Raw genomic sequence first — 20178 nt, 5'->3', positions numbered from 1 at the left:
TGTCAGTTGGATTCTCCCTTTACATTTTTGCCTCTAACCTACTGTGCACCACAGACTAACAGTTATCCCTTCCTTACTCACATGATTAACATGTTTTTGACTTTATTTTTTTTTTTGGCAATGTTGGGGCAAAAATGTAAAAAACATCTCTATGAAGAGATTGCCATAAAGCAGGCACCGTATAGAATAATTGGTATTTGTAGGATGGACTCAATTTCTTTTTTCTTCACTGAAGAGAGAATCTCCTCGAAATGGGGATCTCAACCGTTTGATCATATAGGAAAAGATATTTTTTATCTTGTACAAGAGGTGGTGCGAATTGATGATGACAATAGAGTCCAATAATAGAGTCACATCACTAGTGCAAGAGATTCTCTTTTTTCCATTAATTTTTGTTGCACCAAAAGAATCTTTAATCTTTATTCTTTTCTTTTCACCCATGGTGAAGAGAGAATCTCCTCACAATGGGGATCTCAACCGCTTGATCATATAGGAAAAGATATTTTTTATGTTGTACAATAGGAGATGAGAATTAACCGTGACACAAGAGTCCAATAATAGGGTCACATCACTAGTGGAGGGAGATTTTCTTTTTTTTTTCTTCCATTAATTTTTGTTATACCTAGAGAAACTTTATTCTTTTCTCCATTGATGATGCGACTTTGTAATTGAACTCATGTGTCATCCTTGTGATTAAACTCATATGCCATCTTTAACTCCCACCCCTATCATACAAGGATAGATCTCTATAGTTGGGTGAAACTCGATCCAATGTTTAATGTGAAGTAGGAATCTCTCAATTGGCCAAGGGGAAGAACAGTGAGCAAGTAGTGTAGTTTACATATTAACTTTTCAATCCAAAGGCAAATGTGACCATCACCCACCTAAATAAGTTCCTTATCTGATAGGGAGATGTTGACTATCATACACTTCCTCTTCCTCTTCTCCTTCCTAAACCAAACATAAAATAGAAATAAAAGACTCAAAATATCTCTTTGCTCTACTTCTGCCAAATGACCTAAAAATGGTTAAGGGCTGAGAAATTGTTCTTCCATGGGAATGCCCTCACCAAACCCCACCTCGCAGTCCAATTGTAATAAGTACCATATACTTATTCACAAACCGTCCATACAAGGGGAATTCTGGCGTGTGAGATAATGTCACTTTCAGAGATGAGAAGGCAGAAGCTTTATTAATATAAACAAGTGGAGTCCTGAACAGTATTACCTTCTCAATGCTAGAAAGTGTAGCTGTCTCCACAAAATTGGAAAAAGCTTTGATTGGGGTCTTGACAATTAGTATGAGAGCCACCCCACATTTTGAGTTTGAATGAACTGTGAAAAAAAATACATGACAGCTAACAGAGTTGCTCCTTATGCTAAACTGGAAACTTTGGCATTTTATAACATATTGGAGAAATAATATTTACATGATTCATATATGAATGTTAGACCATGCTTAAAGATGGTAGAATATTAGAACTTCCAACTTTTAAGTATGTCAATGCATTGCTTAGCATCTATGGAGGGCACATTTCCAAATACCCATCAATATTTTACCATACAAGATTAATGTTCCTCTGTTTTTTTTTTTTTCAAAACTTATTGTTCTAAATTATACATGATCACCACCAAAGCTGATCAGAGATCCATCAAGGAAAACCCTTCGAATTACAGATTCTTCCAAGTGCCTTAATCAAATGCACCAATCTCAAATCCTCAATGTGTATCTGCACCATCAATCAACTTGCCTGGGGGAGTGCAGGATTGTCACACACTTCCTTCTCATCAATGAAGGCAAAGAAATTATAGATGACCTGAGAACATTGAGCAGTTGATAGCTCAGAAGCATGAGAAGAAAGTTCCCTCTGTTTCTGCTTGTATCGAACAAACTGCAAAACCATCTGTATTATAAACACAAGAAAGGCGGTGAGCGTGAAAGCACCACATAGAAGATAGAGACCCCAGAAGCTGCTTAGCTGGAGTTGATTAGGATCAGATTGGTGTGTTCCCTGTATGGCACAGCCCAACTTACAAAACCACTTGTCATGAATCTCCTGGAGTTTACCGCTTTCAGAAAGTTTGAGGATTGCAGTAGACATATCAACAGCAAGAGGAGAGCCTCTCTGAAAAGCCTGATATATGAAAAGAACATAATCAAATACTCAAATCACCCTCTTTTCAAGTTTTTTAGAATTTTGATTGTTTAGTCAGACAATTTTGTTCAACTGTCTGCATTTTAGAAAGCCCCAAATAACATATTTTAGTCAGGAAATGGTTAAATAACCTTATACGTGGGGAATGTTGGACAGCAGCATTTTTTCCCAAGGACATTTTTTTTTTCACTTCACTCAGTTACAGAGTGATCCAAAGGCTAATAAAATAACATCTTGAGTTAAACAGAGCATAGCAAATCCATATAACCTGGCACAAAATTTCAATAACTTGTGCCTAAGAAACAGAATAGGGAAATTATGCAAATCATTAAATGCACAAGGTTAGCTTGAAGTTTTAACGGTTTGGAAAAATGATAAACAAGCCTTGACATGAGATTTTAGCATATAATATTGTCCTCTTATTTCTACACTACAAGTTCTCATACATATATATGTAATGCATGAAACAACAAATAAAAATGCTCTTGAAAGCCTTGAATATATGCTTGCATATATGTAAGTGTGCATTTGCATGTTTATGGTTTCACTTACGAATCCCCATCCATTCTTGGTAAACATTTGTCCGATGATACCAAAGTCTGCCTGTTTTGAAAGAAACAACTCCACATATGGAAGCTCGTCTACAATTGCTGCCACCCCTCCATTGCTTGGCCCACGCTGCAGTGCCCTTCCATACTCTTCTGGTGTGCCAAGAGAAACCAGCCTTGAAGAAGGTATGTTCAGACTTTCTTTCAGATAGCTCTCAGCAAATGAACCAACTTGATACCCAATAGGCCATCTGGTTGCAATCAAACTGTCAATTCCTGTGATAGGCGATGACAGCTGCTGGACTGTAAGAAATGAAGTCAAACTTGCTGTGTAGCTTGATGTGACCACCATCAGCACGAAAAGCCATATCATCATCACTATCCGCCCGAGAGTGCTCATGGTATATTCTTCTGTAATTAGTAAATGACACAGAATATAATCAATGTAGCTCTCAGACACAAATAGCAACAGAAGATAACAGAATAGGCAGAGGAAAGAATTTGATTAAAATATAGAAGGCAGAAGCCAAATTATTCCTTACGATTTGTCTTAAACAGTGTTGAGAAGCTAAACCTGCAAGAGAAAGTGGAGCACTGGGACATGAGCCACTAATAAAATTATGGCCTTCAAAAATAAAATGAGAAAATATTGGATGTAGTTTCAATTAGCATGAGAAGGTTACAGGAACATAGTCATGAGCTGTCTTCTAGGTGGGCCACGGAAGTCTTTGTTGATACGATGCTCAAGTATCCAAATAACCAATCCTATCAAGAGAAAAAATGCTGCAGTGGTGCACCACATCTCCACAGTAAATGGCCTGAGGAATACCCAAGCACTTGACCTTTTATTGCCGATAGGAGCAACTATTACAAGCCCTGTTGCAACATAAGGCTGAGTAAAATCAGCAATCATTGTCCGGTTTGTTACAATAGCGATGTCCCCAACGGCTCCATCAAAAACCTAACAACAGAATGGTAAAGAATAAGCCATGCAGTTACAGACTAAGCTAAAGACATGCAAAGTGGATCACATTGTAAAACATTAGAAAATGTGGCACAGAATGCAGTGGATTTGGGACACAGCATCTGATGGTATATAGAGATCTTCTAGGCCAAAATCAAGCCAAACAGATTATTCTGAACACCAAATCCACAGGCTCTCTTCCATTATACAAATATTTTGGAGACATCCCACTGGACTAATTTTTGGGGTAAAAGATCTCCAGGATAGGACTTGTCTAAAAGTAATGCCCATATGTCCAGATAGTCCATATCCATCCTGTAACCCAAGGACTGACCTATGATTTCCTTTCTGTTAAGCACTACAGATGGAATTCATCACTGTGCACTTACATTATCAGCAACCATCCTCACTAGCTCTTTGTAATTGGGATTGGACTGACCATTCCCAAAAGCCACAAATTTGTAAGGGACTTCATAGGGGATTAGTTCCCGAGCTGCACTAAACACGTCAATACAATACCCTTCAATTTTATTACTGCGATTTTCTGTTACAAATTCAACAAAACTAACTCGTTTTGGCACTCCAATTCTTAATGGTCTTTCATTGTCTGCAATCACCCACCCACGTGGCTTTTCTGTCTTCTGACCAGGCCAGGTTACATTGCTGAGTTTCTGATCCAACTGGGAATTGCTACGCTGTCCCTGTTTTAATGTCTCTGGTACTACAACCGAAAGACCTGAATTATTAGACCAGTAACCAATCCTACGAAGTGCTGCCTTATCAACGTTAATAATTTCATAACCATTGCCAATGAGATTCCTGTCTGTATCAAATTTTACTGCACCTGTTAAACCTGTGAAGTTTGTCTGCAACAATTTATTAAGGAGGTCAGTACCCCCATCAAAAGTTTTGAGCTCTTCCAGCTGCAGTGATGTTGCATTGAGATCATGTAACTTCTTGTTAAAAGAGAACGTGATGTTCCTATCTTCATTTAAGAACGCATCAAGAGAATGTGCAACAGCCCACACTGTATCATAAGCATAAAGGCCATAAGCATTCAACCCAGAACTAACTAAACCTTTCCGTTGTAATTCTCTCCAGCGAGAGACAAAAGCCTTCTGCATCCAGGATTGTGGAATATGTGGACGGAGTCCAACTACCCCTTGCAGGGGAAGGAGCAATGTTTGGTTCACATTTGACGATGAATCTAATGTAGCACAAAGCCAATCTGTTGCAAACCACACATAATCACTGGTCATCATTTGAAGGTTTTGGGCTATGGAGAAGATTGCGAGACCTGAATCAGGACTAACATGAACAACATAAACACGTGGGCCGATCAGTTTGGATTTATTAAGCAAATCAGCGATTTCACCAGGATTGGCTCCAGGTCGAAATGCCACTTTATAAGAAATCTTTGACATTTTCTCAGCAAGTGCATCATCTAGAGCAGATATCCCATTCCTTCCATAATCATCATCCACATAGACAGCAATAACCTTCCGCCACCCATAATAGTTAATCAAATCAGCCATGGCTGCCATCTGGCAATAGTCACTTTGTATGCCTCTGATAAAGAAGGGAAATTGAAAGGCAGCGGAGAGAGTAGGATCTGTGGCAGCAAATGAGATAAGAGGCACTTGGAGTCCATTGGTAATGGAGGAGATCATATGGGCTATTCCTGAAGATTGTGGTCCGATAATGGCCACCACATCTTTCTCAATTACTTGAAAAGCTGCAGGCAAAACTCTGATGCAGTCAATATCATGTAATTCCACAGGAAAATATGAGTATTGTCTTCAGAACCTAATACCGCAAATAAACAGCATTGGGTGCAAATGACAATAGGCTTGACATGGTGAAAAAGTGCATGCATAAGAGAACATAAGCAGAAATGAAATGTATAAGCTGAAAACGAGCGAACTAATGGCAGTCATATGAGCCATTTTTCCTTCACCTAAAAGCTAGGATACTGCACAGTTCGTCTGGTATTTGAAAACTTCTCACAGCAGAAAATGGACTATCAATCTTAAAAAATCACTAACTTTCCTAGAACCTGAAATATTTATACAATTAGCACACCTGAGATTAAATCTATGGTTTTAATTTCTGGACAGAACACCAAATTAAAACTTAAAACCTAAATGAAATCACAAGCAGAGGAGACATTCCCAATTAATTTTGTAATAAAACTCAGTGTAGAGACTAGGAGTTGAGTACTTGACTAAGAACACAGCAGAAAACGGAGTTCTTGGAAAGATCACCACACCAGGTCTCTACAAACAATACCTGATTAGTTTTTCATCGTCAGCAGCAACAATTAGACTAAGTTAACGAACCACCAGAAGATATTAAAGAAAAGTTCGTAGTCTGAACGTTCTGTTCACAGAGAAAAGCAAATTGGGCGTACCTCCAATAGACCCCATGAAAACGCTGCAGTTTGCATCCGCCATTATTAAATTGAGTTGGGTGCCATTAAGAATGCTCTGATCCGCATTGATATCGGCAGCTGCAGCTTCCATGGCGCTTTTCGCAGCCCTACCGATGACAGAATGAAATGTAAAGACCACACCAACATTCACAACTGGGGGCCTTTGGCAGTGCACATAACCATTAAGGAGGATGCATATGAAAATTAAGAGTGACGCAGAAATAACAGACGCCATGGTTAGAGCTTCAAACTACAGAAATCCAGAAGCACATAACAGTACAACAATAGTATCCCTGTAAGTGTGTCTAAGAGGAAGCTTGAAATGTCAAAAAACTCTCCAAAGTCTAGCAAAGTGAAGCAGATTTTTTTCTTCCGAAGGCGCAAACGAAATAGATTGGTGATGATGGAAGAAGTAGACAAATTCATCTGCGAATGACGGGCTACTCAACAAGCTTATGGACTAATCTATTTCATGATCACAGAACTGCCCAGACCAGCAAAAAGCTTTCCCAATAAACCATCAACATCCAAGAGTTACAGAGATTATTCTACCCACGAAGTAGTGAAGAACAACTGCCCACCGTAAGCACCCTGTGTGTGTAGCAGAGAGTGGAGGGGGGGGGGGGTTTGGGATTGCAGTTTCACCACCACTTAACAAAGGAAGTCCATCCAAAAACAAACAAGCACAGAGAGATAGGCAGAGAACGGTCATCGATCGATATTGCCTCGATAAAAGTAGCCTGCAACAGTGAAACTGAAGCAGAAGTGTAGAACGGGCCAAAAGAGACGCCAACACAGGCGTCGCGGCTCGCAGAGTCACAGGTGAATGGACAGAGCATAGGCGCACTGGCCCAACTAGTCCAAAGAATGGAATCGGAATGAAAAGAAAACTTTATTCCACGTGAATACTATTATTACACTCCATTTGGTATTTTTTTTTTTTTTTTTTTTTTGATGAGCAAACAAACTCCATTTGGTATTTATACATTAGAGCATCAATTCTATCACTCTCCTAGACTTGCATAATTGTTGCGTATTCGTGTCTATCTTTCTTTCCTCGGAATTCCTTATCCCCATTTTCTTGGCATCCAAACATAATTTTATATTAAAAAAACACACAAAATTGCATCACAGTAGCTGTTGTTTTGGGGAAATTTTAGATCGCTAAAAAAACATGTGATTGACTGTCAAATAGAATGGAGAACAGTTCAATTATTCTATGTTATTAGTGAAGCATGATTTTTTGTCCAGAATGTACAGTTGAGACTTGAGATCTTCGGAGGGTTATTTCGGTCTCGAAAAGATCTCGGATTATCGAAAAATGGCGTACATCTATGCCAAAGGCAGGGAGTTGTGTTGGGCTCATCGAGATCTTCGAAACGGTATATTTTGGGATATACGTTATGTTTTGGTCTGATCCTGTCCGATTTGGTAATTTCTGGGTCCAAGGATATTCTTGTACTTCTTCGGGTTAGGGCTTCTCTATATAAAGTTCTTATCTCTGAGAGGACTGTAAAAGAGGTTTTTGTAATATTTCCAGAGAATAGTGAAATTCATTCTGTTGTTGGACCGTGGATGTAGCTTCCATCTTAGGGGTGAACCATGTAAATCCTGTGTGTTTGTGTGTGCTTGTTCTTCTCTGTTTTTCGTATTTCTGTTGCAAATCGCCTCCATCCCCAATATTGCATCTTCCTCTATTCTCTGTCCCTTGCCCATCTCATCAACCCACTGCGTAGAACCTCTCTCTCTCTCTCTCGTTTGACCCACCAGACCTACTGGTTCCTACCCTGTCCCTACCAGTCAGTCGTCCCCATCGGCCGCCATTCTCATGGATTTCTAATACATGGAACTTTGTCAATTTTAATTCAAGACTTCTCATTCTTCTTGAACACCCCAACGCAATTGAGCAAATCGCAAAACCCAAAAGCGTGGCTTTGTTTTTCAAACCAATCTTACTGGGGTTCTAAACCAATTAGACTGAAGGTTACTATATACCTTAGTTTCACCATTGTCTTCAATTAAGAGAGGTTAGGCGTACCAAGGGTAACATGTTCATCCTACAAAACATAATTCACTATAGACGCAAATAATGACAACTCACAATTTACATGGTTAAAAAATGTGCCTATATCCGCCCAATGTTGGACTTTGTATATTACCCAATACTCATAAAGTATCAACTACTCCGACAGTTGAGACTTCTTCTATACTATCCACAACTACAACTATAGGCGTCTAGCAACAACTAAATAAATGATCAAACACCTTGTGAGCACCTACTCCAAAGTCCTTTGGAATGCAATAACAAAATCAAAATTAAAATTCTCGCTCCCTATGTTGATCTAATAGGCAGTTACATCAACAAGCAACACAACGTAGGATCTAGAAAGGGAAAATGAGAAGAGATCACCTAAGTGGACTAGCCACTTGAGGAACACAACTCAATGCACTCTCCACCAACTCCACCAAGCTCTTGGAAGTCTTAAAAATGTAACCAATACAATAGTCTAATACCCCAAAATGTATTTGGCATCAAAGATCCCCAGAAATTTGGCTTTTAAGCACCCTTCAGCTTCCACACTCAATTCCAATAAAGTCCTCTCATTTTTCTAGAAATTCTGCAATTTGAATCACCAAAAACGAACTTGAAATGGCAAAGATATGACCAATATTGAAGTTCTAAGGGCATTCTGTGACATTTCCCATTCACTAAGTCTTTCATTTTTTTGTTTTTTTTTATGAAAAAGAAAAATATATTAAAATCTAAGGTAAATTACATGTCACCTCACGAAACTCAAATCACCCTCTAGTTTTTGAAAAAACTTAAATCACCCCTTAGTTTAGACCCAATGTGACAAATTAGTCTTTATCGTTAGTTTTTGCTATTGTGATGATGTCAGTCAGTTAAATACATTTAGATCCGTAAATCACCTTTGCCTAGTGTAGAATTACTTTTTTACCCTTGATCTAAAAACCCCAAAATGATGTGAAGTCTTATTCTTTTTTATTTTTTAATTAAAACAAGGAATCGAATCTTCTTCCCCAAATTGCTAAACAGAATGGAGTTAAGGTTTTAAGAACCGTGGTCTCTTGCGGTGACTGGTTTCAATCTTGGCCTGGTGAAGTGAACATAGATTTGGCCAGAGACGGAGTGATAAGGCGTGGCTGAGCGATCACAACTGGGCATGTTGCTGTAAGGTATATCGGCCACGACTCTTGCACCACCAACACCAGAACTCCTCTAAAAAAAACCCCCCAAAATTTGTCCAAAAAAAAATTTTCTCACAACAGAGGGCTGGGTAAGTCGATCCCTTGAGAATGAGAACGTCTCCAAAAACAAAAGGCAAAAGAATGGAAGAGAAAGAGATCTGACCTGAAGGAGGATCAGATCTGGAGTCACACAGGGAAGGAGGGAAGAAGAAGAAAGAGGAGTGGGGAGGAGAAGGGAACGCCACATGGCCAGTACTCAAAACAACTCAATACTCAATTTTATTCATTCTCAATCTATCTTCCAATCAGCGGTGTCGTATAAATATAAATAAGAAAAAGAAAGAATAACACAGAAGTAGAAACATTATCAAACTAATAATCTCCATCTCTGCTAGAAATAAAACCACATTTGGGAAGAAATCGCGACCCAAAAAAGTGGAAAAAAGAAGAAAACACGGAAACAGAGTGAACAGAGGAGACAAAAGTAAGAAACTAGTTTCTGTAACTTCCCCTTTGAAAAATAACTGTGACCTGGAGGGAAAGAAGAGAAGGAACTTTTAGCAATTTGGGGAAGAAGGAGAGCCATAAGCTGAACGGTGTTGTTATCGAGTTGACCGGTGGCGTTGAGATTGAAGTTTTTTTGGTGTTATTTGAGAGCAAATTCAAGGGTATCGTCGAAGGTGCTTGTGAAATTGGAAGAAGAATTTGAGGAAGCATTGGAGGGTGAGGAGATGTAACCTTGGCGGTAATGGTGGTGGCTGCTGGGACAATGGTGGTTGTAGTGTTGTGGTGATTTAGGGTATAATTCGAAATATCAAAATTGGTATCCTAAATGTAATTTACAAGTTTTGGGTATCTAAAGTGCATTTTCTACAAATATTGGATACCTCAATTATCACTGTTTATCTTATTTTAGTTGAGGTTAAAACTGTCTTTTCATCTTTTGGTTTGACTTAAGATAACACCGGTACTGTAGAGGGGGACGGATGAATTTTTTCACAAACTAGGGGATGATCTGAGTTTTGTTTGAAAACCAGTGGGTGATGTGTAATTTACCCTAAAATCTACTTAGATAGTATGTACATTGATTGTGTAGATTGAGCAGATTTAGCCAAGTTAACAGCTACTACCAAACAAAAAGGATCCCCCTTAGGTGTAAAGGAAATATCAGGCCCTATATTGTTTATGTACAATAAGTCTTTTAATAGAGACCAAGGCCAAGGATTAGAAGTTGGAGATGGAAGAAGATTAGCGATTCGATATGATTTGAGCACTGCACTTATTTTATCTTCAATCCTAACTCCTGGATTGGTCAAGTCCTGTTCTAGCACTGAACACATCAGGGTCTATACCACTGGAAGCCTTAATAAAGCTTGCAACAAGCAAAATGAATCTACCATCTAGCAAAAAGATGAAGGACCATCCCATAGAGGTTACTCATGATACCTGGTATCCTGCATAGATTAAAATAGGATAATTGAATTGCGGAAGACAAGAAAAGTTAGATAATACTTCCTCTTCTTTACCCATATTTACATATTGGGATGTAACATAGTCCTTTGTTACGTTGTACTACGTAACAAGTGAGTCGCTCTTTCTGTCCTCATGTCTTGGTGAAACAAACAGCAAGAAGTACTCCACCTTTCTGGTGTGATTGTCTCCTCCACCTTTCTGGTGTGATTCTACTGTCTCTCTTCCTTCTGAAGGTTTGCTTCTCTCCTTTTCCTGCTGTTTGTTTCTCTTCTCTACCATGAGCAACTAACGATCTTTACTACCTACTCCACCTTTACCATTCGGGCTTGGTTCTTCAAACTTCCATCCCCAAAACCCCCACCATACTGAACCCTTTTCAAACCAAAACCCTCAGGAAATAGTGGAAGATCACCTTAATGAAGAAGAGGATACTTTCTTTGTGGATTATGTTAGAATATTTTATTCCTATTCTATATTCCTTCCTATTTAGTGAGTTCTATTTATTGTGGCAACTGCCATTTCTAAAGGGTTGGTCTAATAAGGTAGATATGAAATATCTTAGGGTTTCCAATATGGATTGGCTAGTGTAGGCTCATAGATCACCGTTAGATCTGTAATGGGAGGATCTATGGTAATCTGTATAAAAGGGAAGCTAGGTCTCTCCTCTAACTTTGATCAACACATTGTAACACCACTCTACCAAAACGGAGACTGAAGGGGTTCTACCATTGAGCCAGTGCTAAAGGGAAGATTAGAGGAGAAGATCCTTGCTTCGGAGAAGATCCTTGCTTCGGAGAAGACTAAAGTGCTATTCCGCTGCATTCTTCGTCGTCTCCATGGATCCAAAGGAAGGTACGCTCCCTAGAACGAATCTGTCACATATTGGATGTGTTCTTAATTTGTCTATATGCGATTCTGTTTGGATTTACTCTTACATGTGGTATCAGAGCCAATATAGGTTAGATTATAAACCTATATGGATTGTTTTGTGACTTTCGTTTCATGTGGTTTTGAATCGATCTGCCAAATTTTTTTTTCTTGGGGTTCCCTGTCGAATCCGTACGTTTTCCGGCCATTGCTAATTTTTTCGATTGGCGAAAAGTGAAAGTGACTATATGGGCTTGTAGGTCTTGTCGGCGCGAGCATTTTGATATGTGGATCATCGTCGGCGGCCGTTGGACCACCCTCACGCGTCGGCGAACGCCGGCGGGTGATCTCACTCGCTCGCAGGTTTTTGTTTTTTTTAAGAAAAAAAAAAAAAAAGGACCTGACCCGTCCGGGTCAACCCGGTATCCGTAAACCTGGCCCATTGGGTCAGACTGGGAACCCGAGATTGGCCCATCTTGGGTCAACCCAGAACTAGACCGCGACCCATTCGGGTTGACCCGACAACCCGCCCCACTTACTCATTCGGGTCGGTTCGTTGACCCGATTGGGTGACACATCGGGTCAACCCATGACCCGGTTGACTGTTGACCGATTTGGTTCATGTGTGTGAATCGCACCGAACCGTTCTTGAACCGAATCTGATCCGGTTTTGATTCTGGAATATTCCTTTTTTTATTCTAGAATCTTTGACCATGCCTGTTTTTGTACATGCAAACTTTGACCGGCGTTTCTGGGAATGTCGAAACTCCGTTTGGGGCGATTCAGGTGTTGTTGGATTCGTCTCAAAATTTTCTACATTTTGATATGTAATTTGGGTATATTTTATGCCTTGAGATTTGTGAAAAAATTGCAAAATAGTGGTTTTTGGTTATTTTTCTACCCTTTTGCATGGTTTCTGGAATTTTTATTCTGGAATTTTCTGCTATGATTATGTGATTTATGCATGATTCTATATTGTTAGAATATTCACTTTTATAATCTAGCATTTTTAGTAAATTATGTTTGATTGCTTTTTGGCAATTCAAACCTTTTCAAATGATATGATTGGCACATGTTGTAATTTTTGGACAATTTAGCCCCTTGTCATATAGTTTAAAATTACACACAATATGGTTTATGTGAGTAACATAAAGTATGTCCCTGTATAAGAGAGTTTCATGGATTTGATTAAGTGGTGACTGCCAAAGTGGCACTCTTGATTGGGTTTATAGAATATCGGTCTCATATGGTAATGGGATTTCTCTAGTTCTAATGCATAGTTATACACCCAAAGGTGGTGATTGTGTATTGGTGCTTAGAGGGTCACACATGCAGCATATGGTTGAGGATTGACTGATCCAAGATGTCTATACACCCAAAGGTGGTAGATTATCGAGAATTAGAATATATTCTCATCGCCGCTGGTGTGTGAGGAGGGTATTGCAACTGCATATCATGAATTCTGCCCAAAGGTATTTACATGGTGATGCTTGTGAATTCTCCAGAAGGTGTACTTATATGATTTTTTAAAGTTACACATTACTCACATTGTGCTAATAATATACATTGTTTGTTTTCTTTCAGTCACTTCTTCTGTCAATAACAATATGGTTACTATCGAGATTCTTACGGGCACAAACATCAAGAAATGGAAAGAGAATTTTTTGTTTGCTATGGAGAAGGCTGATGTTCATATATCTCTTGATATGAACAAGCCAACAGACTTAGATGACAGGAGTACTGATGATGATAAGACAGTACATGCTGCATGGACGAAGAGTAATCGTCTCTGTTTGTTGTCTTTAAAGAGGACTATTAAGGAGCATCTGAAAAGTGGTTTCCCTTCTAATTGCACTGCTAAGGAGTTGTTGGCTGCAGTGGCACTGAGGTACCGAGTCTCATCTAATGCTGAAATAGGAACCCTTCTGCAGAAACTCTTTAACATGACTTATAATGGTTCTAGAAGAGTTCGGGATTATATCATTAGGATGGTTGATTACCAAACCAAACTCAAAGCCCTGAATGTTTCACTTCCTGACACTTGTATTGTCCATCAAGCCTTGAACACCCTTCCACCTGAATTTGGGATTATCAAGACCAACTATAGATTTGCTGATGAAACCTGGCCCATTAATGACTTGATTTCTAGAGCTATAGCTGAGGAAGAGAAATTGAAGAAAGATAAAGCCCATGTAGCCTTGTTTGCCTCTAACTCCAGTACCCCAAAAGGTAAGAAGTCCAAATATCCTACCAAGAAGGATGCTCAGGGAAATAACAAAGAGTCCGGTCAGACTAACAATTTGGGTCCAAAGAAAGCTCTTTTCAAGAAAGGAGGTGACCGTTGCTTCTTTTGTAAGAAGAAAGGTCACATAAAGCAGGACTGTGCGAAATACAAAGCTTGGTTGGCCAAACGAGAGAGTACAGGTATTGCTTTTTTGGCTTTTGTTTGTGAATCCAACCTATCCGAAGCCCCATCAAATACGTGGTGGCTAGATAGTGGTGCAACTAATCATGTTGCTTTTACCATACAGGGGTTCAGAAGCAGGAGGAAACCAAATAAGGATGAGTCAAAGCTCTTTGTGGGGAATAATGAACAAGTTGACGTAGAGTTCGTGGGAGATGTCATTTTAATTCTAGATAGTGGTTTTAATTTGATGTTAAAAGACACTTTTTATATACCTTCTTTTAGACGGAATTTAATTTCTGTTTCTAGTTTGGACATGTGTGGCTACTCCTTTGAAATAAAGAACAATATGGTTGCAATGTTTTTTAATTCGAATAAAGTTGGTTGTTACACTATGTCAAATGGATTGTATAGATTGTGTCTATCTCCCAATGAAATCTATGTTTCTTATAATGTTGAGAAAATTATTTTCAAAAGACCCTTGCCTAAGGAACAGTCTTACACTTTATGGCATAAAAGGCTTGGGCACATCTCTAAAGAGAGAGTAGAAAGGCTGATAAAGTCTGACATCCTGCCTACTCTTGAGGGTGAGCCTGAGACTTGTGTAGACTGTTGTAGGGGTAAAATGACCAAGATAAAGAAGAAATCGACAGTCCGTAGTTCTGACCTATTGGAGGTCATTCACACTGACATCAGTGAACCCTATTTAGCCACACTGTGTAGAAATTATTATTTCATCACTTTTATTGATGACTATTCCCTATATGGTTACTTGTACTTAATTAAGGAAAAGTCTGAATCTCTTGAGAAATTTAAGATTTTCAGAACTGAAGTTGAGAAACAGTTAGGGAAAGTCATAAAAATTGTTAGATCTGACTGGGGAGGAGAGTATTATGGCAGACATGGCGATGCTGGACAGCTTAAGGGCCCATTTGCCAAGTACTTGGAGGATTCTGGGATAGTAGGTCAGTTTACTATGCCTGGGAGTCCTGAGTAAAATGGGGTGGCCGAAAGGCGTAATCGCACCCTTATGGATATGGTAAGGAGTACGGTTTGTAGGACGAATTTACCTGAGTTTTTGTGGGGTGAAGCTTTGAGAACAACCCTTTATATCCTTAACCGTGTCCCTTCCAAATTTGTTCCATTGACTCCTTTCGAGTTGTGGACTGGGTGTAAACCTAGCTTGAACCATATTAGAGTTTGGGGTTGTCCTGTAGAAGTGAGGTTGTATAATCTAGCATTGAGCAAGTTGGAATCAAGAATAACTCGTTGCTTTTTTGTTTCCTATCCAGATCATTCGAAGGGTTATCATTTTTTATAATCCCAGTGGGAGTACTAGAATTGTGGATTCTCAGACAGCTAAGTTTTTGGAGTTCGATGTGGCCTAGAGGAGTAGTACTAGTTCTCAGACTGTACAGGAAAGTAGTGGGGTTTGGACGACCATATTTTATCCTCTGCCTATTCAGACAGATGCAGAGCCTGTTGCACCAAAGGTTTTACCTATTGAGGTTCAAGAACCTGTCATTGATCCTATTCCTGCTGAAGCTCCTCAGGTTCAGGATGTGGTTGTGGAGGCTCCACTTAGGAGATCCGTCAGGGAGAGGAGGTCAGCCATATCACCCGACTATATGGTCTATCTGGGAGAGCATGACTATGACATTGGTCCAGTGGTTGATCCAGTTACTTATTCGGAAGCTGTTTCTGGTCCTCAGTCAGATTTATGGATGGAAGCAATGAAAGATGAGATGCAATCGATGAGACATAATGGCGTTTGGGAGCTTGTTGAGTTACCTAAAGGCTTCAAGCCCATTAGATGTAAATGGGTGTACAAGACCAAGAAGGATTCCGAAGGTAAGATTGAGAGGTTTAAAGCCAGACTAGTAGCCAAGGGATTTACTCAGAAAGAGGGAGTTGACTATAATGAGACTTTCTCACCAGTTTCTTCGAAGGACTCTTTCAGGGTAATTATGGCATTAGTAGCTCATTTCAACATGGAGTTACACCAGATGGACGTGAAGACTGCCTTTGTTAATGGAAGCCTTGATGAGGAGGTCTATATGGCTCAGCCTGAAGGTTTTTCTTTGGATGGTTCAGATCATCTTATGTGTAGACTCAAGAAGTCTATCTATGGCCTCAAGCAAGCCTCCAGACAGTGGTACATAAAGTTTGATAGTGTTGTGACTTCATTCGATTTTGTTGAGAATCGAGTAGATCAGTGTATATACTGCAAGGTGAGTGGGAGGAAATTTATCTTCTTGGTACTTTATGTGGATGACATTTTGCTTGCAAGTAGTGACGTTGGATTGCTACGTGAGATAAGCAGTTGTTGTCTAAGGAGTTTGACATGAAGGACCTTGGTGAAGCATCTTTTGTTCTTGGAATTGAGATCCCCAGAGATCGTGCACGCCACCTGTTAGGTCTTTCTTAGAGGGGTTACATTGATTGTGTCTTAAAGAGGTTCAGTATGCAGGACTGTAAACCTAGGAATGTTCCAATTCTCAAGGGAGACAAACGGAGCTTATCATAGTGCCCTAAAAATGATGCTGAGAGAGAACAGATGAAGATGGTACCCTATGCTAGTGCACTTGGAAGCATCATGTATGCTCAAGTTTGTACTAGACCAGATATTACTTTTGTAATAGGACTTCTAGGCAGATATCAGTCCAACCCTGGTCACGATCACTGGGTTGCTGCCAAGAAGGTTTTGAGGTACTTGAAGAGGATAAGGGATTATATGTTGATCTATAGACGTGTTCAAGACTTGCAACTAGTAGGGTTTTTCGATTCTGACTTTACTGGCTGTCAGGATGACTGGAAGTCCACATCAGGTTATATTTTCTTAATGGCAGGAGGGGCAGTGTCGTGGAAAAGCATGAAGTAGGGAATGATTACTTCTTCAACTATGCAAGCAGAGTTTGTAGCATGTTATGGGGCAGCTACTCAGGCAATTTGGCTAAGGAATCTCATAAGGGAATTGATAGTGTTTGATTTTGTGGATAGACCTATCCAGTTATATTGTGATAACAATTCTGCAGTGTTGGTTATCAACAACAATAAAGGTATCACAGGGTCAAAACACATGGAGATCAAATATTTGACCATCAAGGAAAAGGTCAAAGATGGTGACATCACAGTGGAGCACATTGGTACAGATGATATGGTTGCTGATCCCCTAACTAAAGGCCTTCGCCCTAATGTTTTTGAGAGACACATTGTCAGTATGGGCTTGGAAGCATCTTTAGATGAGGTTGTTTAGTGGGAGTCATTTTATTTTTGCTTTATTGTGTAATAAATTTTGCATCTGTGCTTTATCTTTTGATAAATTTTGGTATTCATATATCAACTGTCTATGGTATGAATTTTCTATTCAATAAAGTGCAGTTTTGTTGACACATGGGTGTTTTACATATTGGCATGTTGTATATGTATTTGTTATAAAGTCTTTGGGTATGTGATAACCTTGAGCAAAGGCTGGGGCATTTGTTTTTTAGCCTTACGGTATATCTTATATCACATAAAGTGAAACTCGAGTTATTAAACATAAGACATACAGGTTCGTTGGAACCATGAAGTTTTCTCTATTGTGTCCTTGCGTCACTTAAGGAAAGAGAATTGGACTGACAAAAGAGATAACACATAAAGATAAAGTATTATTCAGTTGCTACACTACCATATTGCATCCATTTCAGTAGAGTTAAGGGCATTCGTGACTATGGATGGTCCTGTGTCACTTAAAAGATGCAGTTACCACCATGATTCGGTGTTTGAGACTCTATGTGAAGGGATTGATTCTTGAGAATTATCTCTAGACCAACATAAAGACGTGCGCATGTTTTCAGAAATGTTTTTTAAACTATTTTTTGAACAAAACGAAAATTTTGTTTTAACTTGGTTACAATTAATATAACCCAAGTGGGAGAATGTTAGAATATTTTATTCCTATTCTATGTTCTTTCCTATTTAGTGGGTTCTATTAATTGTGGCAACTGCCATTTCTAAAGGGTTGGTCTAATAAGGTAGACATGCAATATCTTAGGGTTTCCAATATGGACTGGCTAGTGTAAGCTCACAGATCACCATTAGATCTGTAATGGGAGGATCTATGGTAATCTGTATAAAAGGGAAGCTAGGTCCCTCCTCTAACTTTGATCAACACATTGTAACACCACTCTGTCGAAACGGAGACTGAAGGGGTTCTACCATTGAGCTAGTTCTAAAGGAGAGATTAGAGGAGAAGATCCTTGCTTCGGAGAAGACTAAAGTGCTATTCCGCTGCGTTCTTCATTGTCTCCATGGATCCGAAGGAAGGTACGCTCCCTAGAACGAATCTGTCACATATTGGATGTGTTCTTAATCTATCTATATGCGATTCTGTTTAGGTTTACTCTTACAGATTATACCTTGGAAGATAACACTTCAGTTGATTGGAACCTGACTTTAGTTGGCTATATTATTCCGGGGAAGCCTTATCGTCGCCAAGCTATTGATGAAGCCTTGATCAAAGCCTGAAATACCCGATTTCTAGTCACGGTTGCTACGTTTGATAAGGACATATTTCTGTTCCACTTTCAACATGGTTTGGATTTACAAAATGTTATCAATGAAGGTCTTTGGTCGGTTTCAAACAACCTGATTATTCTTGAAAGGTGGAACCCAAATAAGGAATGGAGTTTCACTTCAACTCAGTTTTGGATGCAACTGCATGATGTCCCTGAGGATTTCCTCCAACTTGAGTTTGCTTCTAAAATTGCTCCAAGGTTTGGTTCAACTTCTAAGGTTATGATTATTCGTTCTGTTAGGGGAGACATCTGTATTCAGTACATCAGAATGAGAGTTCTTTTGGATATTTCCAAACCTCTTAAACAACACTATCGTATACAAAGGAAGGATAGAACATCTCATAACATTGTAATTGAATATGAGAAGCTTCCTCTTTTTTGCTTCTCGTAGTATTATTGGACATGAAGAACAGAGATGCACTAGGCTTTATGAGGATGATTGGCAACACCGACGCATCCGAGTGCAATGAAGAGCTACCCTATCAAGATTTTATCGGTGCCATTATACGTCTAATATCGAGGTCCCATTCTGATTCTCGTATGTGTGAAAATGCCCTTACAAGATTTCTCCAAGCTCATGGATCTTCGGCATCTGAATCTCTCCAAACCTCTTAAACAACACTATCGTATACAAAGGAAGGATAGAACATCTCATAACATTGTAATTGAATATGAGAAGCTTCCTCTTTTTTGCTTCTACTGTAGTATTATTGGACATGAAGAACAGAGATGCACTAGGCTTTATGAGGATGATTGGCAACACCGACGCAGTCCTGAGTGCAATGAAGAGCTACCCTATCAAGATTTTATCAGGTGCCATTATACGTCTAATATCAGAAGTCCCATTCCTGATTCTCGTATGTGTGAAAATGCCCTTACAAGATTTCTCCAAGCTCATGGATCTTCGGCATCTGAATCTCTCCAAACCTCTTAAACAACACTATCGTATACAAAGGAAGGATAGAACATCTCATAACATTGTAATTGAATATGAGAAGCTTCCTCTTTTTTGCTTCTACTGTAGTATTATTGGACATGAAGAACAGAGATGCACTAGGCTTTATGAGGATGATTGGCAACACCGACGCATCCCGAGTGCAATGAAGAGCTACCCTATCAAGATTTTATCGGTGCCATTATCGTCTAATATCGAGGTCCCATTCCGATTCTCGTATGTGTGAAAATGCCCTTACAAGATTTCTCCAAGCTCATGGATCTTCGGCATCGAATCTCTCCAAACCTCTTAAACAACACTATCGTATACAAAGGAAGGATAGAACATCTCATAACATTGTAATTGAATATGAGAAGCTTCCTCTTTTTGCTTCTACTTAGTATTATTGGACATGAAGAACAGAGATGCACTAGGCTTTATGAGGATGATTGGCAACACCGACGCAGTCCTGAGTGCAATGAAGAGCTACCCTATCAAGATTTTATCAGGTGCCATTATACGTCTAATATCGAAGTCCCATTCCTGATTCTCGTATGTGTGAAAATGCCCTTACAAGATTTCTCCAAGCTCATGGATCTTCGACATCTGAATCTCTCCAAACCTCTTAAACAA

General features: G+C 39.3%; 1 protein-coding gene across 1 annotated transcript; it reads right to left on the bottom strand.

Annotated features, from left to right (window-relative positions):
• Positions 1-1376: 1376 nt before the first annotated feature.
• On the bottom strand, positions 1377-6399 carry LOC122642580 (glutamate receptor 3.7-like). The gene is made up of 6 exons (XM_043836092.1): positions 6078-6399; positions 4057-5402; positions 3387-3664; positions 3246-3277; positions 2708-3114; positions 1377-2134 (listed from the first exon to the last, which is right to left on the bottom strand). Exons 1-6 carry the CDS (start codon positions 6331-6333, stop codon positions 1742-1744), a joined length of 2712 nt encoding a protein of 903 aa, XP_043692027.1. The 5' UTR covers positions 6334-6399; the 3' UTR covers positions 1377-1741.
• Between the last annotated feature and the right edge of the window lie 13779 nt (positions 6400-20178).

This window comes from Telopea speciosissima, chromosome 10 (genome assembly GCF_018873765.1).
Source record: "Telopea speciosissima isolate NSW1024214 ecotype Mountain lineage chromosome 10, Tspe_v1, whole genome shotgun sequence".
NCBI classification, from domain to species: Eukaryota; Viridiplantae; Streptophyta; class Magnoliopsida; order Proteales; family Proteaceae; genus Telopea; species Telopea speciosissima.
This window is presented reverse-complemented; position numbering and strand designations above follow the sequence as displayed.

What these genes read in the sequence shown, in the direction of transcription:
- LOC122642580 (XM_043836092.1), bottom strand. Translation starts at nt 6,333, where the DNA reads ATGGCGTCTGTTATTTCTGCGTCACTCTTAATTTTCATATGCATCCTC. An exon ending in TTTCATGGGGTCTATTGGAG is followed by an intron (nt 5,403 to 6,077) that starts GTACGCCCAATT and finishes TTTTGCCTGCAG; the next exon opens with CTTTTCAAGTAATTGAGAAA. An exon ending in AACACTGTTTAAGACAAATC is followed by an intron (nt 3,115 to 3,245) that starts GTAAGGAATAAT and finishes TACTAATTACAG; the next exon opens with AAGAATATACCATGAGCACT.